The sequence below is a fragment of the Cordyceps militaris genome, assembly GCF_000225605.1.
Source record: "Cordyceps militaris CM01 unplaced genomic scaffold CCM_S00005, whole genome shotgun sequence".
Lineage (NCBI taxonomy): Eukaryota > Fungi > Ascomycota > Sordariomycetes > Hypocreales > Cordycipitaceae > Cordyceps > Cordyceps militaris.
Genome location: NW_006271973.1, coordinates 2,787,817 through 2,811,972, shown reverse-complemented (window position 1 = coordinate 2,811,972; position 24,156 = coordinate 2,787,817). Strand labels below are relative to the sequence as shown.

Here is a 24,156-nt window from a genome sequence, read left to right as displayed (position 1 = left end):
CAAACAGGAAATGAAATGTGGTCTTGAGACTTTTTTTATAGAATCAGCAACAAATTCCTCACTTGTATACTAATACATGCAATTCGGCATCCCTTATCTTTTTTGCCCTTGTCCGTCTAATATCATCTCGCAAGTAAGTAATTAAACATGTACATCCTTCTCCTCCCCCCCTCCAACAAGCTACGTCAGGCGCCGCCTGTACACGCCCAGCATCCAGCTCGCGCGCAGCACCGCGAGACCGACGGCCATGCGGACGCTGTCCTGCACCACATTCAGCTTGCTGCCGCCGACCTCGTGCCAGGCGACGGGCACCTCGGCGACCTTGATGCCCGGGCTGGTGCCGAGGACGGTGCCGTCGGCGGCGCGCAGGGGCGCGGCGGGGGCCGACTCGGCGAGCATGAGCATCTCAATGTCAAAGATCCAGCCCTCGGCGTGCATGTACGGCACAATGTGCGGCAGCGCGGCGCGCGTAAACAGCTTGAAGCCGCACTGCGTGTCGCGGAGGCGCGACGTCGCGGGCGGTGTGAGGATGGTGAGAACCAGGTGAAAGGAGCGCATGAGAAAGTTGCGCAAAGCAGAGCGCTGAATATATCGTGTTAGCTTCTTCTCCTGATTCTCCGTCTTGACCCTTCTCTTTTTCTGTCGTAATAGTACATGCGGGAAAAAACGTACCTTGACTACTGCTTCGCTGCCAACCAGGTGCGCGCGGCTACCAATCGCCACACCGCGGCCCGAGGCGTCGACGACTTCCTCGCAGCCCTCAATCAGCTTGCCGACGTCGCTGAAGCGCGTGGCGCCGTCCGCGTCGGCAAAGAGCACATAGTGGCCGCGGACATGCCGCAGGCCGTGCGTCACGCCGCCGCCTTTGCCGCGGTTCTTCTCCAGGCTCACGACGCGCAGCACGTCGTGCAGCTGCCTGTCCCGCGCGAACCGCAGCGCCACGTCGACCGTCTTGTCTCTGCTGCCGTCGTTGACGACGATGATTTCGTAGCCGGCGGGGGGGATGTCGAGCTCCGACGCCGCGCGGCGGCGGCGCTGCTTTCGGGGGCTCGGTTCGGAGGAGGATGATGGGGGCTTGGTGCCGGGGCGGCCGACGTGCGCGTCGAGGTACGCGACGGCTTCTTCGAGCGTCGGCAGGATGCGGTCCTCTTCGTTGTACGCGGGCAGCACGACGCTGAGGCGCAGCTCGGCCGGGTCGATGGTGCCAGAGTCGGGGGTCGTCGTCGTCGGGTCGGCGGCGTCGGAGGGGCCATGCTGCTGCTCACTCAGACGGCGCTCGGCGAGCCAGCGGTCGTACCAGCAGGGCAGCGGGCGCGGCGCCGTCGGTGCGCCGTCCGGGCTGCTGGTAAGGTACGTCTTTTCTGAAGGAAACGGCGCGCGGGGCTTGGGCGCGACGAGGTGCAGCAGGGCAAAGAGCTGTTTGTCGGGGGGGGTCAAGTGTCAGCGTCAAACGGGAGGAAGTTGCGCTGGGGAAGGGAGACGAACCGTCAGCAGCCCGGTGAGTATCAGGACGACGGCGAGGGCGAGGAGGACGTAGACGGGCGTGGCCTGGATCCAGGCAGCCAGCGACTGCAGGATGCGCCCCGGGAGATCCATCGGTCCAGGAGCCATAGGTAGCGGCGGCGGCCCGGTTGGTGCCCGGAGGTTTTTCTGGGGTGAGCAGTGCACGGTACTCCCGTTTAGACACGCATTAGTCTCGGAGAGAGAAAAATCTAGAAAAAACGAAGAGGTATGTATGAAGAAGAGGGAAATTATGACAGAAAGGAAAAAAGGGAAATGGGGATGAGGAAGAATTGAAACAAGAGTGAACGTGGCCTGGCAGCTGTCAAGCAAGCTTGGAGCAAACGGCATACGTGGTTGCGAAACGAGGGCTCCAAAATTAAGCTGACGTCGTTGGGTCAAGGGTATCACTTGGTCGGTGCGGCCGCGTGTTGGTGGCCGGCGCGGGTACCTTGCGGCACCGTAGTGGGGGCGACGACTCTCTACCCTGGATTTGAAGTACAAAGCATGATGGGGGTTTGAGTGGTATTTAGGAGGCGAGATACCTTGGGGAGTTTCCTCCTTTCTCTATCCCTGTTTAATTTGATTAAGGCCAGCCGAGCTGCACAAAGGTTAACTACCTGCAGAGTAGGTACCTAGTTACTGCAATGATGCATGCAACAGACCTTGGTGGAGTTTGTTAGGCATCCAAGTACCCAGCACAGCACACTAAAGAGTTACCAAGCCATGATCGAAACAGGTACACTGCTATGAATACTTTGTCATATATTGTTGTATGCAGCTACTTTGCTAGCCATCTGTATCTCCGTGCTGAAATCCAATATCTACTGCACCAAATGGAACCTCCAAATTTCGTCCAACGCCATTTCAGAAACAAATAACAAAAAGGAAATCTACGCTGGAAAAAGGAACCATTTTCATCATAATCGTCGTCAAATTGGCCGACCAAGAGCCTTGCAGAAAAGCGGCAACGCTATGTAGCGATCCGTGTCTCGGATCGGACCGTGGGTGCATGCCGGCATGGTCCAAAGCCCGACCTTGGGTAGCGTAGACGCCGCCTGGCTCGTTGCGGCGTCGTTGAAGCAGAGGGAGGGAAAGTATGCAAGCGACATCCGTAGAAAGATGTGCGTTTGAAAAAAAGGTAATACATGCCGTGTAAAGACTTCTTGGAAAGAATGCGGCAGAAAATGTATAGTGATCAGATGATGCAAGCGTGTTACACTTATGCAGTGATGGGCGACGACTTGGCAAACGACCAGCGCGTCTTCTTGACCTTGCCAAGCTTTCCGCGGCTGGACTTGGTGTCGTACGAATCGGGTATCGGCTCAGGAAAAATGTTGACGAGGCTGTCGTGCGCCAGTGGTGGCGGCATCTCGGAGCGGCTGTGGCGCGTGTAGTTGCTGGATACAATGGGCTCCAGCTCAGGTTGTGGTTGCGGCGTCTGGACCGGCAATGTGTGCTCCTTCATGCGGGACTGGTACGACCTTTGGCCAACAGAGGATGGCGTCGCTGGCCCGCCGGACGGGTCGAGGCTAGCGCTCCGGGTCGCCAAGGAGCTGAGGTTCACGTCGCTCGAGTTGCGCGAGGCGGGCGGCGCGGTGACGGGCGTCGCAGGAGCCCTGGGCGCAAAGCCGCTATAACCAGTGCTGAGGCGATGCTGGGGGGTGCTCTGGTGCGCCGCGCTGGCGAGTTCCGGCTGGCCGGCGGCGGCGGGCTGCTGCTGGGTTGGCGTGGTGGGAATATAGTTGAAGCCTCTCATGGACATGGGCGGGGGGCGCGCGTCTCTAGCGGTGGGCTTGGTGCTAACGGGCACCGCCGTTCTGTCGGAAGTCTCTGAGGAGGTGCGGCGGTGGCTCGGGTGCAGACGGTGGGAGTGGACAGACGCTGGTCGCGGAGACTCGGGAGTGGGCGTTTGTGGCTGCTGAGCGGCCATTACTGGCACAGCAGGCTGGGCTGTGGGCGTGACGGTCTGAATCTGAGCCTGCTGGGCACTCTGAAGCTGCTTCGCTTGCTGGGTGTGCTGGACCTGGTGATATGTCTGCAGCTGCTGGACTGGTTGGGCTAGGGGCACCTGCAGATTCGGGGCAGGCTTTGTATTTGGGCGAGCGGAGGACGCCATGACAATTTCCAGCTCATCATGAGAGCTGTTGGATGCCCTAGAGCTGCCTTCCGGTGTCGGGTCTAACAGCGGGGATCAGTAAGGGCGAAACCTTGTAGCGAGAGTCCGACCTCCTCACCTTTGCTCACAACGCTGCTGCTGCCGCCCGAAATATCGTAGGCCGGAAAGGAGTTTCGGTAGACGTCCTTGCCTTTGTACGACGACGGCTGAGAGAGGGCGGCGTCGGGCATGGAGTAGACAATCTCGCGGCCCGGCGGGTAGGCATGATGAACGCTGCTGGAGCTGTAGGCGCGGGGCATGCCGACGTGAGGGGTGGCCTCGCCGCTGGGATAGGAGACGTAGGACAGGCTGCTGGTGACGCGCGGGATGGCGGGAATAGTGGTGGTTGAGGGCGTGCTGAGGGAGAAGCCGGCGGCTGCCATGGCACTGCGGCGGCGATTTTGCTCGAGGATGCGGGGCCTGTCGTTGACTTCTCGCCAGGCGGGTGGCGCCGAAGCGATGGCGTCGGAGGCGGCATGCGTCGGAATGTGGCGGTACGGCACTGCTTGGGCGTCTTTTTTCTTTTGCTCGGCGAGCTTTGCATTGTGCTCCTTGGCCTGCTGGCGGCTCTTTCGGAGATAGGAAAATATAGACATGGCGAGGGTGGTGACTGGGTGAGGTGGGTGAGGTGGCAGGCAATACGAGGCAGGTGGAGGTAGGTAACGAATCGCCGTTTGCTGAAGAAAAAAGGTGGCTTGCTGACGCTGCAGGTTGTTTGACGTCTAGGTAGATTGGCGAATGGGACAGCGGCGGCCGTCTTGTGAAGCTGACGTAGATGAGGACGAAGGGGAATATATACTCTGTATATATTTCCCACACGAGAAGGGGCCTGTCTTGTCTCAGGGAACACGAAGACAGACAGAGGCTGTGTTGTCTTATTTGTCTGGGCTTGGCGCGGTGCTGGTGCTGGTGCTGGTGCAGCAAGCAGCCCAGAGGACTGACTGACGCAGGTGGGTTGGAGGATGCGACGTGTGGGGGGCGATCCAGGCGAGAAGAAAGTTTAAAAGAAGAAAAGATGGAAAAAAGGCCGTGCTGCGCAGTGGAGGACGTTGGAATCACAGACTGTGCATGTCTTGGGAGGATATTCCTGGGGAATGCCGTGGGCAAGGAAGACGAGGGCAGTAGAGCGAGCGATGTGAGCCCTGGTGGTATCGAGGCGAGTTCCAGTTCTGAGTAGGTAGGTAGGTAGGTAGGTACCTAGCCAGCAGGGAGTAGACGCGGACACGGGTAGACGAGTAGACTTGTAACACCAAGACAAGGAGATGGAGTGAGAGTTGGTGAGGACTGGAAAATAAATAGGACGAGCGTCGAGGCCAAGGGCAGAGGAAGCTGCCCGGGAGGCAGATTATATTAATACTTGCGCGGTGGCCTAGTGCAGCGTACTTGTAATAGCGCAACGTAGGTACGGAGCACTGGTAACTGTGACAGGCGGGGTGGCCGGTCTTTGGTTCGGTACTGTACTGTATTACTGTAGGTAGGTAGGTAGTGCCTGTGCGAGGGGTGCGTCGTGGCGCTGGCGTGGCTTCAGGCAGGTAGGAGGAGTGGTTGTACAGCTGGCGGGGTGGCTTGAGACGTTCAATTGGTACTATGGAGCAGATGCAAGCCATTACTGGGAACCCAGCATTCGCTTGATCATGGACAATGCTAGTTATCATCAGCACGGAGGATCCGGACACAGGCGGGCAAGTAAGTACAAGCAGTCGGTGTTTGTGGGCTCAGGCCGCCTTTCCACCGCGTCGGGGTTGAAACATGTTTTTCTCTTTTGTTTGAAAAAAGACAAAAAGAACAAAAAGAAAACTACTGTAAAGCTGTGCAATGTACGACTGTTGGATTGCAGTCTTCTTTTTTCCTCGTGGTTGTCGCACACACACATACGGACAAGATAACTACCCAACTTAGTTCTCTTGGTGGAGCGGAACGGACGGGAGCGCGGAACAGGGTGCACTGCACCTGTGGGACCAGGCAAGGGCTGTGAACTGTTCAACTGCCCAGGTTGCCAGGGTCAATGAGATATGTAGGCAGATATGGCATTGAGCTTGGAGATAAACAAGGCCGTTTGCATCTCTGATTGTGATCCGTAATCATCCCGACAAGCAAAGGATACATACCTGAGCATTGTCGAAAGCACATATGTATCAGTCATTGCCTTATCTGTACTGAAAAGGTGCCATCCCAGTGCTCGGTGCCCTGAAGCAGTGGCCAAAGCGGTGGATTCCAGCGGGTACCAGGCACATACCTGTATGCCACTCATAAAATCAAACCGCTATGGAAGGCACCAGAGAAGCAAGCCACTCAGATAAAATGTGCCTCTTTGCGGATATGACAGGGGCCTCTGCTATTATGTGCCTGCAATACCCGTTCAGCCCGAGCGAGTTTGTCTTGATCTAAAAAAGGAAAAAGGAAAAAAAAAAGAAGAGAAAAACAAACAAGGTAACTGGCTCAAGTTCGAGACACCCCCCCCCCCCCTCGCCCTGATAAACACCACAAGTCTCCGAGAGGGGCCACTGCCAGCGAAGAAACTGGATCCATGCTGTGGCCTTTCTGCATCGTATCGCTTCAGAGAAAGCAACAAAGTGGAAAAATAAAGAGGAAATTCCAAAATAGAACCTAACTAGTATACAGAGTACACCAAACACAACACAATACAAACAATGAAACAATGAAGCAAAGCCAGCTCCAATACCCAATACATCCGAGACCTGCCTACCTGAAAATCCTACCCAGCACGCGCATCGCCTGCACTGCAACCCCATGCACATCGTTTTACTCTCAACCTCATCTCCATTCACTCGGCTTTTACTTCTCAGCCTCAAATGAACAAATGTCATCAGGTCATCTCATCGTCATGCCTCCAAATCCTCCTCCTGACCCCCCTCTCTCTAGATTGATGCGCACCCCGTCCCGCCAAGCCAGAAAGCACCGTAAAAGGCCCATGGCCAGGACCTGTATCTGGCCCCAACTCAGCCCAGGACGTAATACTGGTAATAATGGTAACTATTAGCTCCTATGTACAAATTACCTAGGCTGTAGGTACAACCTACCTAGTTACCCAGCTCATCATCGTCTTTTCCTTCTTTCGCATCTTTGGAAGCCGGCCGTGTGCACCGTATTCAACAACTGAAACCAGCAAGCTAGATAAAGATTTCTGTTTGAGACGCATGGATTTTGCCTGAGCCCTGTTTCTGTTTCGACCCCCCCGTCCTGACTCGGCCGCCCAATGCCCAACAGCCGCATTCTTGATACGCACATACATACAACATGGCCACCACTCAGCAACCCTCCTCCATGCATGTCGTCTTTCTTTGCATTTTTATTGGCACTTTGCAATCTATTTGCTTTGCTTATCCTGGGAAGGCTGAGCACGACATGCATACATGCATAAATACTTGCGTCAGGTCGCCGGCTCCTCCTGCCCAGCACCCAAGTCGTCAGCTCCTCGACCGACAAGCCCTGGTTGCTGGCCACCGCTGCTGCAAAGCCTCACAAACACGGGAATAATAAATCTGCCGCAGCCTTTACCACGCACAGTGTGTCAGCCATCACTCGTACATTCATCTACCAGCCCCTGCTTGCTACCTATGTATGTACCTACTAAGTTAATCCACCATGCTCCATCTACGGATACCATGTTGCAAAATCTTGTTGAGGCTCTGCCAGCCTTATCCCACACCGCCCGGGCGTTGATATCTCTCGAGACCACGCCATCGGCCACGACACCTCCTTCATCAACGTGGCCCTTTCCAAGACGAGGTTGGGCGCAATCCGAGATGGCGCCAGAGGCCCGCGAGTCCGCGACGGGAGGCGGCTGGACCGCCACAGCGGGTTTGGGCCGCCGCGTAAACATGCGCATGTTCAGCCTGGGCTGAACCTGGTCTTGGTGGTTGCGAATAGTCTTCAGCCTTCGATGCCGCGGAAGATGGTCCGCGACATGGAAATTTCCACTAACCGTTTTCTTTCTTCTTGGCTTGCCGCCTCGATCCTCTAGTCTGAAATCAATATACAGGGGAAAGAAAGGAGCAACGACGCAGAAGTGCTGCTCGCCCGCGGTGACTCGTCGAGCGAGGCCTGGTGAGGATGCTGCGCACAACACGACCATCCCAGCAGCCTGACCAGCTCAGCAAGGCAAGCGAGCCTCGAATGCCAACTTCGATCTGACACTCCCGTCGTATCAGAACATGCCGTTGCAGTCCGCGCGCCGGAGCTCGTATTTGGCAAGGGCCAGTCTGATCTGGGATGCTCGCTCAGCCGCTGGGCGGGCCCCGGTGGACCAGGTCCAGACGGGTGGCTGTTTTGGCGGGCTTTTGGTGTGGACGACTGAAAAGCCTATCTGATGGAAGAAATGACGAGAGTGGATTGGCTTAATTCACCGCTGGTTTTTTAGCCAGTGCGATTACACTGACAGACCGGCGCACGTTTTTTCGGCGGGCGTTTCATAGTCGAGTCCCAGCTCCCGCGACGCCGGGGCTTGTGTCGACCGCGCCATGCATCATGCCAAATCCTCCACAACCTCCACAACCCAGCCGCACTGACAGGACTCGAAACGAATCGCACTCCTCTTCACCTTGAAGGTCTGGGGCTTTCAGCTCGTCCGACGTTGCCCTAGACACGCAAGGTTTGGGTCTTCCTAGCCGATCCTTTATGCGCCGACGTTGGGTTTTGGCTCTGCACGCCGTATCGGCGGACACTCTCCGACTACAGCAGAGACAGAGACAAGCCTTTTACATCAACTCACGTTCTGGGCCTGTTCCATCTCGGAGGAATTGCCGTAACACAGATAAGACGCAAGCTGGGTCTGTCACAATGGCCAATGACGTGACGGTGCGTTCGTGTGCATAATGGTACCACGAAGTCATGACGCGGTGCACACGCCCAACAATGGCAAATTAGGCCGCCGCCCCGTGGCAATGATGGGAAACTCTGCTTGCGCCATGCGAACCGATGATGAAGCAATGTCAGTCTCCTGGATTACTCACGTCGTGGTTGTGCGCGGCCTCGTCGCGCTGCCCCAGCTCGGCCGACCAACGTTTCAAAAACCTCTTGACGAGGTCATCATCAGCCTTCCTGCAGCTACCCTCCCCGACTGCTCCGAACTGTGAGACTTTTGCATCATGTCGATGGCGGGAGCTCCGATCATGCTGCGAGGAACAGGGGAAGAGTGTGTAGGCGTGAAGCGGGCAAGCAACCCTCGGCGGCTGTTCTGCAAGCCTGCATGCACGCATCGCCGCCACAGCTCTACAAGATGATGCATGCGACGCCGTGCAGCAGGATCATTGTGCCAATGATAGCTAGTTTCTGTATCACCCTTGCCGAATAGATGTCGTGAATACGTATTCGTAGGGTGCGGCAAACACCGGCCATCCGCCGGAGAATGTCGACAAAATAGTTCAACGGCGCCGTCGGGTAGGACTCGGACGCGGACAATGATCAGAGAATGGCAGAGATGGCGTTTGCACGTCGTACATAGGATCAAGATGGAGACAGTGCAAGAGATAGAGTCCAGTGCTTTTGAGCTATATATTTGGCCATTCTACCACCTCTGAGTACGTGTGCTCAATCTAGGCTGTTTCCTAGGGACAGCTGGAATGCCACTGGTTGATGAACGTGATGATGACAGGCCAAGACCGGTGCGTTCGTATAATAATTACTAACTACATAGCCAAATCAGACTCTGACGCCGTGTTGCACTTATACCCCGTATTATTTAATTGGCCGGCCACGCCGTGTCTCGTGCGTGCATGAAGGGTTGATCGCGTGTCGCCAGGGGTGAGCTGCGTAGCCGGCACCCTGGTTTGCATATGATTATGGTATACGGATAAACAGAGCACCTACCAGCAAGACTTGTCCAAATTGAAAAAGATTGGCGATCTCATGCAGCTTGGCAGATCGGACGCGGTTCCTCTCCCGTGTTCTTTTGATGCTGTATATTTAGATTGAGTAGCGGGCCTTGCCGCAAAATGGCAGGCTCTCACAGGCGGATCCATTATAGGGGGACAGAGCCAAGCTGGGGCTGTTGGATGCTGATTGGCTGGAGTCTGAACAATAGAGCCAATGAAAATTCTGGACAATGGAACGGCGCACGTGACGGTTGACGTGCTCGAAAAAACGGTGAGGCTAGTGCTGGGTGAGGAAGGAGAAAGGAAGAAAGAAAAAAATTGTTCCGGAAAACCCCCCCCCATCGTGTGCGTTGCACTAGCCACATGCGAACTACTGTAGGAAAGGGGGGGAAAGAGGGAAAGCCACACCTGCAGAGGCTGGTAAAACCCCCAGACTTGTCCCTCAAAGGGAAGCCGAAAACTGAACTGGCTTGCGGCTCCCAAGCTAACGACAAACGCCTCAGGCCACCAACAATGGCTAGTGTAGCGCCCATCACCGCTATAATTTGCACAAAATTATAGGGCCTTCTTTGTCTGGCCCTTGGCTCGACCGCTCATGAATCATCGAGCGAGTATTTCATCACAATTATGCTAGTTGTAATTTTGCTCGGAATTAATCAAGGTCCCACACTACTCCGTACTGAAGCGCCGTAGCATTTCCGTATTTTTTTTCGGGTGTTTTGGCCGGCAACAGGGGGGGGGAGGCCCCCAACATTTCCCCTTCTTCTTCCATTACTAGTTCGCCGCCTAGTCCACACCACACGCAGCGCGGTCACGCGCTTTCCCGCCTCATCCCCAGCCAAACCAAGCCTGGTCCCGAACGACCCTCTCGCATCGTCGTCATTGCCATTCACGCCCATCCACTCCCCTGCCCCCCCCCCCTCCTCTGCGCCTTCGCTCGTTACATCGCCCGCTTCGCATCGCGTTGCGCAAGCACCTGCGATCGTTTGCATCATCTCATCCGCCTTCTCCGCCGGCGCCCGGTCGCAGGGACACTGCCCGCTGCCCAACCAAGTCGGCACGGATTCCCCGCCTCGCCACCGCTGCCGCATCGCGACCAGCACAAGAGAAGCAGACGCGACCTCGATAACCGCCCAAACCCATCGCGTCGAGTTCTCTCCTCGCCATTCAAGTGAATGGCGCCTTGATCGACGGGTCTGCAACCGCATCGACTCGTCGCCACACTTGCTATCGCCGCCTCGCCTGGCTGCTGCGCTACCGCCGACACACTCCGCTCGGCGTTTTTCTCACCTCACACTCGCCCCCCCTTCCCTTTGTTTGTCGCGCGCATCCATCTCGGAAGCGTGCGCATCTTGCCTGTAGAGAACCGTGGCGGCACTTACCCTCCTCAGCCACACCGAGACGGCCGAGCTGTCGCTGCAGCAGCACCTCGAAATATCACCCGACCTGATCGCGTACCCGCCACAGGTCGCCACCGCGGCGGACACGGAGCCGCTGATGATGGCACAGCAGGTGCCTCATCAGGCGACGGACAAGAAACGCGTCAAGGTCTACGAGCTGCGCAATAATGACTGGTTCGACAGGGGCACCGGTTTCTGCACTGCGTCCTTTACCACGGTATGTTTATTCGGTACCACAGATCCTCGACGCACTCGGTCCCATACGGATCTGGCGCGGCGCATCTTTAATCGCGGCTTGACCCCCAGAATTCTGTGCTGACGGCGCCATGCGCTCATTAAACAGACAGAGGGCGGCCGCAAAGATCCTAAAGTGATTGTCGAATCCGAGGATCAACCCGAACGACTGCTTCTCGAGACCAAGATTCAGAAAGAAGATGGCTTTCAAAAGCAGCAGGGTATGACGCGCCCATCCATCCCCGCATCCAACTTCACGCTAATGCGCAAAAACAGAGACGCTCATCGTCTGGCAGGAGCCTGGAAGTGGCGTCGATATGGCCCTGAGTTTCCAAGAAGCCGAAGGCTGTGCCATCATCTGGTTCGTCCATCCGCTACCTCGTCGCCAGCTACCCCATCGCTGACCTTTCCACAGGAGATTCGTCAACAACGTTCAGCAAACCTTTCACAACACCGTCGCCGCAGCTGGTATGTCTCACCAAAACCCTGCATTCTTCGCCCTGCTAACTTGGCCAGATGACGCCCTCTCCGATGACCTCGCAGTCGACATCCAGCAGCATAGTGTCAACCTGCCCGTGGCCGAACTTGGTCACCTTCATGAGATCGAAACCAGTATGCGCATCATGAGCAGCACTGCTACTGGACGTGACGCCCTGGCAAAATTCATCATGGCCGACGACTACATTGGCAAGCTCCTACCCCTTGTTGAAATGGCCGAAGATCTCGAGAGTCTGTCAGATTTGCACCGTCTCTGTAACATCATGAAAACGATTATTCTTCTCAACGACACAACCATCATTGAACACGCCGTCTCCGACGAAAACGTTCTGGGCGTCGTCGGAGCCCTCGAGTACGACCCCGATTTCCCGAGCCACAAGGCTAATCACCGCCACTGGCTGGGCAATCAAGGCCGCTATAAGGAAGTAGTGGCGATTGCGGATGAAAGCACACGACGCAAAATTCACCAGACCTACCGACTTCAATATCTCAAGGATGTCGTCCTCGCGCGCATTCTTGATGACCCGACTTTTTCCGTGCTCAATTCCCTCATCTTCTTCAATCAGGTCGACATCCTCCAGCACCTGCAATCCAATAACGAATTCCTCAATGAGCTCTTTAGCATATTTACGGCCGCGCCACCCGATTACCGGCGTAAGAAGGAAGCCGTTTTGTTCATTCAGCAGTGCTGTGGTATTGCCAAGACAATTCAGCCTCCCGCGCGTCAAGCTCTGTACAACAACTTCATCGCACACGGACTACTGCAGGTCATTCATTTCGGCCTTCGCCACGACGACGTCGCTGTGCGCGTCGGCGCTACCGACATTCTTGTTTCCATCATCGACCACGATCCAGCAATGATTCGACAGACGATTTATCGCCAGATGCACGAAAACCAGCCGTCATTGACTGATTCACTGATAGAGCTTCTGCTTGTTGAAGTCGACCTTGGAGTGAAGTCTCAAATTTCCGAGGCTGTCAAGGTGATTCTCGATCAAAGCGTGCAACCTCAGGGCCCTGAGATTATGGCCAAGATCAATAATGAGTTCATGGGACGGCCGAGACCACAACAGTCGGCTGATCCTCAGCAAGAATTGTTCCTGACGCGCTTCTATGATCGATCCGCCGCCAAGCTTTTCAAGCCGCTTCTCGATTTGGAGAACCGCACGGACATGAACTTTTCCGTTCAGCAAGCCTCAATGTTCAACTACCTCATTGAGATTCTGAGCTTCTTCATCCGTCAGCACCACCGATTCAGCCGCTTCTTTGTTATGAACAACAAAATTGTCGAGCGCGTTGTTCACCTCATCAAGTCCCCGGAGAAGTACCTTCGTCTTGTCGCTATTCGATTCTTCCGATGCCTCATCGGGTTACAGGAGGAATTCTACATTAAGCAAATCACAGAAAATCGTGTGCTCGGACCAATCCTAGATGTCCTCATTGCGACATTGCCACGCGACAACCTGGTCAGCTCTGCCTGCCTTGAGTTCTTCGAACATGTGAAAAAGGAGAATATGAGGGATCTGGTCAAGCACCTCGTTGAAACATACCGAGAGCGCCTGGCTGAGCTGAGCTACATGCCGACATTCCGTGATATAGTTTTGCGCTACGACCAAACGCAAGGCTTTACGACTGAGGTTGAATACTTTATGGAATCAGAGGAGGACATGACCAGACGTCAGCCTCCCAATGCGAGGCTAATGGAGCATCTCGCGACTGATCCTCAGGAGGAAGAGTACTGGGAGACGTCAGATCCGGAGGACGACGGCGAAGAAGGCCAACATGCCCATCACAGCAATGGCTCAACGCTGGTATCGAAACCTTTAGTCGACTATGCATCAGATGAAGACGGCGACGACGCTGCCGAAGATGACGACGTCACAACAAAGGAGCAAGATTTTGAGGCGTCTGCAACACTACCCCCCGAGCGCATCAGCGAGAAGCGGAGACGCGAAGAGGATGAAGAAGAGGACGAGCTTGGAAAGCTGGTTGCCAACAAACGTCGTAACAGCGGCTCTACCGACGCGAACTCTGTCACCTCTACGAAGGCCAGCCATCGCCGACGGAGCTTCTCTGCAGGCGCCAATCCCAAAAAGATCGCTATTAGTCTGTCCCCCGCCCTCAAGAGCGGTGGAAACATGAGATCAGACGATGAATAGTGAATGCATCTCGACACATCTCATTCATTGTTCTGGTCTTTCCTTTTAGAACCTCGGAGAAGGCCGCCAGGAGACTACGAAAGGACTTTGCGACCATTTTACAAAAAAAACACCCCAATCGTTTTACATGGACATTGTTTTGCTCTTATACCTTTTACATGCTTTTGTGTATTCAAAGCATCGGCGTACCGGCAGTGTGTGACGAAATTTACGGATACAAACTTGTTTCTTTGCCCTTTTTTTTTTGACTGGGTTTTGGGGTTGCTTTGTGAGGGCCCTGGGCGGCTACACTGGTTTGTTTTGGTTTTCTTTTTCTAACTCTTATGTTCTACGTACAAAGGACCGCCTTTTTTTGCTTCTTTCTTCTTTCTTCGTCTCATTTTCTTTTTCAACAACGGCCATTTTTGTCCTGCAAATTTTGATGAACTGAAAACGAGAGTGGTGGCTGGCGGTGATGGTTGGGTTTTGGTAATGCGTGTGAGGAGGGACAGGGGGGAGGGACTTTTTATTTCTTGGAGCATCATTTTTTTTTTTGCTCTCATGAACCTGACGACGTCCTTTTTTTTCTAAACTTGTCAAGTGCGTCTATGAGTTTTTACTCGAGCAAATCAATAAACTACGTTTGTTTGCCTAAATCAAGACGCGTGGTGCCGCAGGTATAAGCCAATTCTTATCAGGTAAAATATGAGGTTCTTCGCTGTCTTTCTTCGCCTGCCGAGTAATTTGACAGCTTGAGGGGATTCAAATCAGAGACAGGAGAACAATGGAAGGGATAAAATCCCATTGCAATGGGCACGGCTGCGAGGCCATACAAAGCACGAGTTGATTTCGATTCTATTACTATTCATCATCAATCATTTCCTTCTAAACTGCTGCGACCACGCCTTGTACGTATCCGTCATAAACTGCGTGATATTCCTCGGCGTCTTATCAATCGCCGTCTCCAAGTCCGCCATGGCAATCTCCAGGGGCGCCGCGCCATCCGTGTCCTCGTAGCGCTCAAACACGGCCGTGCCGGCCTCGACGCAAATCGCCTTGATCTCAGCCCCGGAGTAGCCCTCGGCCAGGCGGGCCAGGCGGCGCACGTCGACGTCGCCGGCGACCGCCAGGCCGCGCAGGTGCACGGCAAAGACGGCGGCGCGCGCGTCCTCGTCGGGCGGCCCGACGTAGACGACCTGGTCGAAGCGGCCGGGGCGCAGCAGCGCCGGGTCCATGGCCTCGGGCCGGTTCGTGGCCGCGAGCACGAGCACGCCGCCGAGGCTCTCGAAGCCGTCCATCTCGGTCAGCAGCGCCGTCAGTATGTTGACGGACGTGTTGCTGCGGCTGCCGCCGGCGCCGGCGCCGCCGTCGCGCTGCCCGCCGATGGAGTCGATCTCGTCAAAGAAGATGATGGAGGGCGAGGCGGCGCGCGCGCGCTCAAAGAGGGTCCGCACGGCGCGCTCCGACTCGCCGACATACATGTTGAGCAGCTCGGCACCCTTGACGGCGAAGAAGTTGAACGAGGACTCGGTCGCCATGGCCTGCGCGGATAGCGTCTTGGAGCAGCCGGGGGGGCCGTAGAGCAGGAGGCCCTTGTGCGGGGACTGCAGGACCTTTCTGCTGTTGGGGTTGGTGGACTGTATATGGTCGGTTAGTAAAGACGATGAATGGAGTGAGATTCGGGGAAGCGTGAACGGTGTACGTACCCTTGTGTTCTTGATCATACGGGATAGAACCTTTTTCAGGTCATCCTGGCCGCCAATGTCCTGCCAGTGGACAGTCGGCGGGTTGAGATTGATATCGTGCATGGCCTTTGGTCTCGTCACACACAGCGCCTGCTCCATGTCGGATACTTCCATGTAGTATTCCCGCTTCGCCGCCTCTCCGGTTGTCTTCTCTCCTGCCTGCTGCGGCACCACGGCGTCCGCCTCGGCATCAAAGCGGTCGTCGGAAAACCCCTTGGCGGCCTGCACCAGAGAACAGAGGTCGTGGCCGTTGTACGCGTGCGTGCGCGCGGCCACACTCTCAAGGCAGGCCTCGCGCTCCTCCGCCCGCAGCGGAAGGTCCAGCGCATCCAAGATCTGGCGGCGCTCCGGCGCGCGCGGCAACCGCAGCGCGACATGCTTGTGCAGGCGCGTCAGCTTCTGCAGCCGGGGCGGCACGTCGGCGGCGTAGTCGAGGCAGGCGGCGACGACGACGACAGGGGGCAGGCGCTGCTGCGTCGCGGCGCGCGCGGCGAGCGCGTCAAGCTCCTCGGAGAGCGCCTCAACGACGACGTCGTGGTTCGCGCGGTCCTTGGCGAGGAGCTCCTCGAGCTCGTCGAGCAGCACCAGGGTGGGCCGGCCGCTGGCCGAGGCCTGCTTGAACGTCTCCCGGATGGCAGTGGATTTCCACGAGGACCGGATCCAGTGCACGTCGTCGGCCCAGCCGGTTGCGGCCAGCTGCTGCAGGATCAGTGTCTTGCCTGTGCCGCGGCCGCCGTGCACCACAAAGGCGCACGACAGCTCCGCGTCGCGGATCCGAAAGGGACGGCTAAAGGCACGGAGGAAGCGGTTGAGCTGGATGAGCTGGTCGCCGAGGCCGGGGATGCCCGTGACGATGAGCTCTTTGGTGGGCGGCGTGCTGCCGGCGTCGGTCGTTACGGCAGAAGTGTCGGCCTCGCCGGGCTGGAGGATGCGGATGGCGCTGGTGGCGGCGCGGAAGCGGCACAGGTTGTGGCTCTGGCCGTTGACGCGGACGACTTTGAAGCTGCGGCGCGTCTTGTTAATCTGCACACCTTCAAAGACCATGCCTGGAAATAACTGCTCTGCGTCGCCTGCACCACAAACTGGGGTTAGCAATCCAACAGCGGCTAAACCGATATCGCGAGAAACGTACTCATGGCATCGGCCAGAATGACCCTCCAGTCAATGGGATACAGCGCCGGTTTCGCACCACCCTTCGCCTCCTCATCCACATCTCGCACAACCACCTCGTTCACATCCGGCATCGTCTTGCGCAGCGCGATGCGCACCTGGTCACCGATGCGGAACCCCGTGGCGTCCTGAAAGGCGCGGGTCATCATGACCACGTTTGGGCTGAGGTTCTTCTCCGGGAGCACGCACAGCGAGGCCTCCCGCCGGATCGGCTTCTCCGTGTCGGACGCATCGGCGTCGTCGGGCAGCAACAGCTGTTCCACCACGCAGGGCTTGTTGCTCTCCAGGCCGTTTGTCAAGGCAATGAGCGTGTCCTTGCTCACGTAGAGGCGGGCGGCGCCGAGAAGGTTTTTTTTCTCCAGTCCCGGGTGGGAAAGCGGCCGCACTTTGGCGGTTATGCTTTCCTGCACCATTGTCTGTATCGCTTGTTTGTCTGCTATGTCGACTTGCGACTCTTTGTGTGTTGCGAATGTAGAAAAGCTGCGCCGTTTGGGTGGAGCATCGATGTCTGGTTATCAGATGGCACAGTCAACACACACAGCTCACAAACAAGTTACAGAAAGTGAAAGAGAACAGGAAAGTATCCTTGTATTAAAAGGAGTAGATACACTCTTTATACCCTGCTGGGCAACAAATTGACAATGCCGATCTTGAGTTCCTTCTGGCTTTGGAGTGAGTCGACACTTAGCGTCTTCTGCAGGCTCTGTTAAGAATATTGTGGGACTGACTCTGGACTATCGCATATTACAGGATTATTGCTTCACGTATTTAAAGACGACCGGAATAGAGGTGATGAATCCCGAATATGTAGGTAAGGCGCCGGAATTATGCAGATATGTCGATTTCTGACTCCTGATTTCATGACTCAGAGTCACGCGTGTCTGACTTATTCTTCAGTCATTTTTGGTTACGACTAGCTTCCAGGTCTGAGCTGATAAATCGCTGGCAATGAGTTCAGCTTGCTCAAGCTTGAAGAGGAAAAGGAGAAAAAAGAGAAAAAGAACTACGTGCTGAATTGTTTGAGTCCTGGTACAAAGCATATACGGCAAGTATCTTGCTGGATTATTTTGTAGGTTTTGTGACCTGCCAAATGCCTGCGTCTCTACCCCATCACTGGCACCACCTGTGAACCACAAGATACTCCGTACGCAGTCTGAGTCTAGATAGTGACTGTCAGTGTCTGGAAATATTGTCAATTGGACCCTAACTCTAATAAAATACAACAACGGCGCCAGGTCGTTTATAAGTCATTTCTTTCACCGGACGGCTTGCTAGTGTAAGCGCCATAGGCGCTTGCTAACATGTCTCTAAGCCCGCCCTGCAACCATGGTGCGATGATATCACACTTGCATTATTTACATCAGTTCTTGTTTTGTTTTTCGTCTGTCATCAGAGACCTAGGCATTGAGTTCGAAGTTCCTTGTGGCGCTGTTTTCACACTTTGCATGATGCTCAAAAGCTGTCATGTATGCCGCATCCCGTCAATAACCCTCCGTACTTCCTGGGCGTCACCGCTTTGATTCACCATGTCCCAAAAGACGCCCTTCTTTTCCATCAACTCGGCCGGAGACCCAAGCTCAACAGCGGCGCCCTCATCCAAAACTAGAACCTTGTCCAAGTCGGCAACTGTGGCCAGCCGATGGGCCACCACAATGATCGTAGAATCTGCGAATTCACGGCGAATCACCTCTTGGACCATCGTGTCCGTCGCTCGATCTACGGCGCTGGTCGCCTCGTCCAGGACAACGATGCGCCGAGGGTCTAGGATCGCCCTTGCGAGGCAGACCATCTGTCTCTGCCCATGGGAGAGATTTTCGCCGCGGGGGTGAATGCTCATTTCCAAGTTTTCCAGCGTATGGGTTGGGTCCTGCCTGTTCTCAGTGTGCATATATACCTTGCTCAACGCTGCCTTGAGCTCCTCGTCGGTTTTGTGGCCGTAGACATTCAGATTGGCGCGCAACGTGTCTGAGAACAAGAATGGATCTTGAGGTATGACAGAAATGGAGCTCCGAAGACGAGTGAGCTTGACAGACGCGATATCGACGCCGTCGATGTAAATAGTTCCCGCCTCGATGTCAATGAACCGGAGCAAGGCATTAACGAGGCTTGTTTTGCCAGCACCCGTACGTCCAACGATGCCTAGACGTTCGCGCGCCTTTAGTGAAAGCGAAACATTCGTTAAAACAGGTGGCAGACCGGTATCGTAGCGAATGGTAATATCTTGAATGTAAACTCTGCCAGAGGCGGGCCATGACGCTGCTACATCCTCCCCATCCTGACTCTCGGTAGGCGCGCCCGCAATATCCAGAACACGATCGATAGCGCGAGCTCCGCTGGTGAGAAGGTTGGTCTTGCCCATCATCCCGCTCATAGTTGCCTTGAACTGGAGGACTACATTAATGGCAAAACCTGCGGTCGCAGCATCGGCGCCTGCAAGCACCAAGGATATGGCGGTGGCGCAGACGAATAGCGAACCAAGAATGCCATATCGGCCATGAATCCACCGTTGTCCTAGAGTGATGTGCCAGCTAAGACACATCTCCACATCCAGCAAGTCGTATATGCGCTCAATATATATCGACTGCTTCTTGAAAGCTCGTATCGTCGTAATACCATATTCTGCAGAGTTTGTGTGCTCCAGAATAGGCTGCGCTGCGAGCGGAATGAGCTTGTTCAGGCGCTTCGACATGGAAAGATGCCTTGCCGTGATTCTGAAGTAGAAGGACAACATTATCACCATCATAGCAATGGTCTGAGGGGTAGCAACTCCACTGCTTCTGTCAGTGAAATGTAGGTAGGCCAGCAGTGCTATGCCACGTACCTAGTGAAAACAACAACGGCTAGCTGCATGACGATGCGAAGCAAATCACTGAGGCCTGCTGCAACTCGGTGATCGACCAGGTGCATGTCAGAGGAAAGGCTTTGTAGCAGCTTCCCCAAGGGTGTGCTATCTATCCATCGCAAAGGACTACTCAGAACGCCTCGCACTGTCCGTTGAAAGAGCACCTCTGATGCGCGTTGACTTACTCCTTGCACAGTGATGGCATGTACCGCCAGGGCAACGGCAGAGCAGACTGACAGAGCCAGGTAAATATACAGATTGAACCGCAGGCTCTCGCCATCAAGCTCTTTACCCGAGGTCCATTTCGTTAGCCACCACGAGTTTCCCACCGCCAGAAGCCGACATGCGAACGTTGCCGAGACGGCGAGTATAACAGGCCAAATTCCACTGCCCAAAATATATGTAGCAAGCGTTCGCAGTACAGAACGCCGAGAAGTAGCTGGACTCTTTTTGCCTGCATCAGTCGAGCGCAACCCAGAACCCGGTTTGGGGCTGCTGGTGGCCGAACGAGGCACAGTTTCGATGTTCAGATGTTCACTACTACGCCGCGGAGCACAAACACGACCCGAAGCAGTGCCTGCATCAACAGTAACTACATAACTGGCCAAATATTCGCAGATGGCCAAGTGGTGAGTCGCGATAATCACCGTCCGGCCACGAACCAACGGACCAGATAAAGCATTGTGGCAAAGCCATTTCGCGACATGAGGATCAACCGCGCTGAGAACGTCGTCGAGCACAAGGATCCGGGCACGAGAGTACAGAGCTCTCGCCAGACTCACTCTCCACTTCTGACCACCGCTGAGAGCTCCGCCACCGACGCCGGCCATCGTTGAGTCTCCGTCAGGAAGAGCTTCAAGGTCCCTTTCCAGCGCGCAGGCTCGCAGAACAGCCATGTATCGCTCTTCATCAAATGCGTTGCCAAATAGAATGTTTTCCTTGATAGGCCGGTTTTCGATCCAGGGCGGTTGCGAGACATATGCAAAATCGGGCACCGAAACTACCGTCTGCTTGCCAAGCATTGGGCTGGAGTTCGACTTGGGGCCTCCGAGCTCAACATCCGCCTCACCTAGCAGTGCGGAGAGCAAAAGACCTTTGCCAGAACTTGTTTTCCCGGCTATGACGCTCAGCCTCCCTTCTGGAAAGCGCAGGTTTACATCTCTTAGACAGAAAGATGAGCCTGATGACTCCGGAGCGGCGGCTGAGCTGGCCCAACTTATCCGGGCATCTTTGAACGATGTTGAGTCGGCGCTGGTCGGAACTCGAACCTCCGTTGACTGGTCCAGATATTTTTCGATGCGCTTGCTGGCTGCAAAAGACTCTTGGAGACTGGCTATCATGGCCGGCAACTCTTGCATAACAGCATGGAGATTGCGGAAAAGCCCTATAGAGGCAAACGCAAGCGATGGGCTTAAATGACCGACCTCAAGGGCATAGGAGGAAAGCGACACTGATATCAGTAAGATTGGCCCCAGATTTGTGACGAGGGTCAGCATTGACAAGATCATCCCGCAATGCCATATCTGCCTCAGTTCGCGAGCCCTGGCTCTGGTAACTCGCTGTTGCCAAAGTTGCTCCATGGATGACATGCGGATTTGGCGGAGACTTCGAAGCAGCTCAGATACTTCTGTAGAGAAGGCATTGTGTAAATTTGAAAGCTCCATCTTGGCATGTCTGTGCTGATGGGAAAGCATTTTCGAGATGGGGAATAATATGACAGGAAATAAACTGCCGATGAGAATATGTTTCAGACCGATCAGATAAATTAGATATGTGACATCGAACAGCAGTTTAAATCCAGCTTTGAGACAGTGTTGGCTAGAAGCACACGCCTGGCAGACCGATGCACTGATATTGTTAGCACAAAACAGACCGTAGACGCACATTCTTACCAATCATTTGACATTAAGCTCTCCAAAGAGAAAACGTCATTACGTTGTGCGGCTTTCGGCTTAGCTTGCTGTGAGCTTCGCTTTTTCGTCATGGTCTCGAACAAGACACCCTTCAGCAGAGCAGTCATCGGGAGAGAGAGCTTTGCTTGCGTCACCCATGTAATCCACCCTGCAGACATGTTTTCCGATAAAAGTGCCAAGCCCAGACATACAGCATAGCCCATGGCGTAATGCTGGGTCAAGGGCGGCTCTAGACAACTAAGTAGTCGCTGTAGCAAATACTGACTTGCAAACTGAGACATACTATGTAGCATCGTCAAAGCCCATTGCAGATAGAAGCTATACCGCCATGCCTTGATCAGTCGCAACATCAGCATGTCGTCTGAGGCAGATTGCATAAATATTTGTCGCAGAGGTCGCATTCTGTGCGCGAGAGGCGCGACGGGCAAGTCACGCAAGCTTAAATTTTCAAGAGCAGAGAATCGATGTTGATAAAGCGGAAACCAAGAGAATGAAAGCAGAGAGATAATCGAGGCGCCATTCTGCTGATCGATGAGGCGTCCATCATTGTATAGTACCGGCCGCCGCGGTAGGGTTAAGCAGGCGATGCTTATGACTAGGACGCAATTCATTTCTATGAAGGCAATGCTGACACAAGGGCCCCTCATGAAATCATGAAGCCCGATATAAAGAGCAAGAACGGCGGCCGAAGCCAGTGCCCCGACGCCTTGCTTATAGCGCTCCCGCACGCCAGCCTCATTTCCAATTATGAGAGCCTGAGCTGCGAGAAGAAGCTGATACGATTAGTGAGATGCACATTTGAACCTGATATTGAGAGAGTCACCCATAGACCGACGCGCGGGTTGGCCGCGGCTGGCAAGCTCCACGGCCCTATTCTGTCGTCGTGGCCAGCACGAAACACAGACGTTGAGGTTCCAACAGCAGCGGCAGCATTCATAAAGAGCTTGGCCGTGGTGATGCTGCGAGAGTTGCCTTGTGGTTCTGGAGTTGTGCCTCCGTCCTCATCCTGGTACAGGCGGTGCGGCTGGGCTGCTCTGCTACTGATATGCAGACATTGGCGCGTCAGGAGTGCAACCGCTGCAAGGCTCGTACAGCCAATTGCCGCCTCCATGTCGGCTCATTGGACGGGCGCTTCGCCTGGACCTGGCAGTCGAAGTGCACCGGGTTTCGCGACAAGACAGTGGCGGACCGTTGTCTCATTACGAGAGAGTAAAGGGGATGAAGGAGTTTGTATGACGAGGAATGGCACTGGGCTGTATAGGCGCTAGAGCAGTTGAAGGACTCAGCTGCTTCAGCCAAGGACACTGTGACAAGAATTCCTAAAATAACCCGTACAGGTTCTGAGGTGATTATAGAACGAGGAAAGTATATGAATTGCAAGAAACATGAATTTTTTCCAATAGTTCAACGTTATAAAATTTGACTTGCACAGTGGTGGTGGTGGTGGGGCTCTGAAGCCAAATTATCGACAGCGACAACTTTTCGACTTCCACCTTCTTCAACAGGCAGCACGCAACGAGCTTTGCCAGCACCGACGCCTCCGGCCCCAATGCGTCGACAGTCTTGAATACAACAAGCAGCCCGAATGTTTCATTCGACATGGCCGCGCGTCCGGCGTGCGGCCGCATGCTGCTGCACCAGGGGCCAACGCCTCTACTCTTCCCGCGACGCGAACCGCACCCTGCCCGACAGACCCGGCTACGACAGCGCACCGCGCGGCCGGACGAGGACCTTTGACCGCCGGGACCAGCTGCGCAGCCGACCGACACCTCCGAACCGCGCGGTCCAGCAGAAGCTGCAAGCGGAGCGCAACCTGCGCAGAAGGCTGGTCGAGGGCCGGCTCTCGCTGGCGGAGCAGACCGAGGCGGCCGCGGCGATTGAGGGCCTGAGCCCGGAGCAAATCACGTCGGGCGTCCTTGGGGACTTAAAAAGGACAGATCCTGAGCCCACGTCATACCGAGACGCAGAGGACTTCGCGAATCCAGATCAGGAGAGCGGTGACAACCAATGGTCCCTGCTGAAGAGACGTCAACGAAACGCCGAGACAGAGCTGGCTCCTTTCGAGACTACGCCGCCTCTGGAAGAGAGCGAAGCAAGAAACACAAATACCGAGGCATGGCCGCTATTGAAGCGGCGCGAACCAAGCTACGGATACATGATGCCCTCAGACATGTCCTCCGAGGACGAGGACTCGACCGAGCTGGTCACGACACCACCAGCCGACTCGACAGATCTGGTGGCCGCCACCCGCGCCGCCCTTGCCAGAAAGGATGATTTCCCCGTCGCCAAGTCGCACACCATGATCCGCATCGACGGTCTGAGCACCAACGTCCACGCGTCCGACTTTTACCGCATCGCCGAGACGGACCTATCCAAATGGAACCAATCCATCAAAAAGGGTACGCGTTTTTTGTCCCACCGCCTTACCGAACCTGCCCACTAACACCGCTTCTCCGACAGTGCAGCAAGTGCGTGATCGGATGACGCTGGAGCCGACCGGCACCTACAACGTGACCTTTTCCACCGCCGTCGCGGCGACCGCCTACGCCGCGCGCTTCCAGCGGCTGCACGCCATGGCGCGCGTGCGCGCCCGCTCGAGCACCGGCCTGTGGCGGAGCGAGGTGCCGCCGGCGCTGCTGCAGGCCGACGACGGCGCGACGCAGGACGATCTCGAGGCGGCGCTCGCGCGGCTCACCGTGGCCGACGGCGCCCACGAGACCCTGC

General features: G+C 55.4%; 7 protein-coding genes across 7 annotated transcripts in view; 2 read left to right on the top strand and 5 right to left on the bottom strand.

The window, feature by feature from the left end:
* Positions 1–180: 180 nt before the first annotated feature.
* CCM_07183 (dolichyl-phosphate beta-glucosyltransferase, putative) lies at positions 181–1,596 on the bottom strand (the record flags this gene model as incomplete). The annotated part of the gene is made up of 2 exons (XM_006672321.1): positions 181–1,416; positions 1,486–1,596. 2 exons carry the CDS (start codon positions 1,594–1,596, stop codon positions 181–183), a joined length of 1,347 nt encoding a protein of 448 aa, XP_006672384.1.
* Positions 1,597–2,722: 1,126 nt separating this feature from the next.
* On the bottom strand, positions 2,723–5,265 carry CCM_07182 (uncharacterized protein; the record flags this gene model as incomplete). Its single annotated transcript, XM_006672320.1, has 5 exons — positions 2,723–3,681; positions 3,738–4,380; positions 4,722–4,987; positions 5,065–5,077; positions 5,128–5,265. The coding sequence occupies 5 exons, from the start codon at positions 5,263–5,265 to the stop codon at positions 2,723–2,725; spliced, it is 2,019 nt and encodes a 672-aa protein (XP_006672383.1).
* Positions 5,266–7,213: 1,948 nt separating this feature from the next.
* Positions 7,214–8,141, bottom strand: CCM_07181 (uncharacterized protein; the record flags this gene model as incomplete). Its single annotated transcript, XM_006672319.1, has 4 exons — positions 7,214–7,234; positions 7,284–7,723; positions 7,838–7,972; positions 8,063–8,141. The coding sequence occupies 4 exons, from the start codon at positions 8,139–8,141 to the stop codon at positions 7,214–7,216; spliced, it is 675 nt and encodes a 224-aa protein (XP_006672382.1).
* A 1,864-nt stretch (positions 8,142–10,005) lies between these two features.
* Positions 10,006–13,783, top strand: CCM_07180 (suppressor of Mek1; the record flags this gene model as incomplete). The annotated part of the gene is made up of 6 exons (XM_006672318.1): positions 10,006–10,014; positions 10,855–11,109; positions 11,236–11,347; positions 11,403–11,487; positions 11,542–11,594; positions 11,643–13,783. 6 exons carry the CDS (start codon positions 10,006–10,008, stop codon positions 13,781–13,783), a joined length of 2,655 nt encoding a protein of 884 aa, XP_006672381.1.
* Positions 13,784–14,637: 854 nt separating this feature from the next.
* CCM_07179 (AAA family ATPase) lies at positions 14,638–17,090 on the bottom strand (the record flags this gene model as incomplete). The annotated part of the gene is made up of 3 exons (XM_006672317.1): positions 14,638–15,399; positions 15,469–16,589; positions 16,640–17,090. 3 exons carry the CDS (start codon positions 17,088–17,090, stop codon positions 14,638–14,640), a joined length of 2,334 nt encoding a protein of 777 aa, XP_006672380.1.
* Positions 17,091–18,139: 1,049 nt separating this feature from the next.
* Positions 18,140–22,543, bottom strand: CCM_07178 (ABC bile acid transporter, putative; the record flags this gene model as incomplete). Its single annotated transcript, XM_006672316.1, has 4 exons — positions 18,140–19,448; positions 19,499–21,367; positions 21,412–22,205; positions 22,256–22,543. The coding sequence occupies 4 exons, from the start codon at positions 22,541–22,543 to the stop codon at positions 18,140–18,142; spliced, it is 4,260 nt and encodes a 1,419-aa protein (XP_006672379.1).
* A 474-nt stretch (positions 22,544–23,017) lies between these two features.
* The window catches only part of CCM_07177 (uncharacterized protein), a gene marked incomplete at both ends in the record, with an annotated part of 1,616 nt that continues 477 nt past the window's right edge, over positions 23,018–24,156 (top strand). The window contains 2 exons of the mRNA XM_006672315.1: positions 23,018–23,831; positions 23,893–24,128. Of these exons, the coding sequence (XP_006672378.1) occupies positions 23,018–23,831; positions 23,893–24,128 (1,050 nt within the window). The remainder of the gene's footprint in view (positions 23,832–23,892; positions 24,129–24,156) is intronic.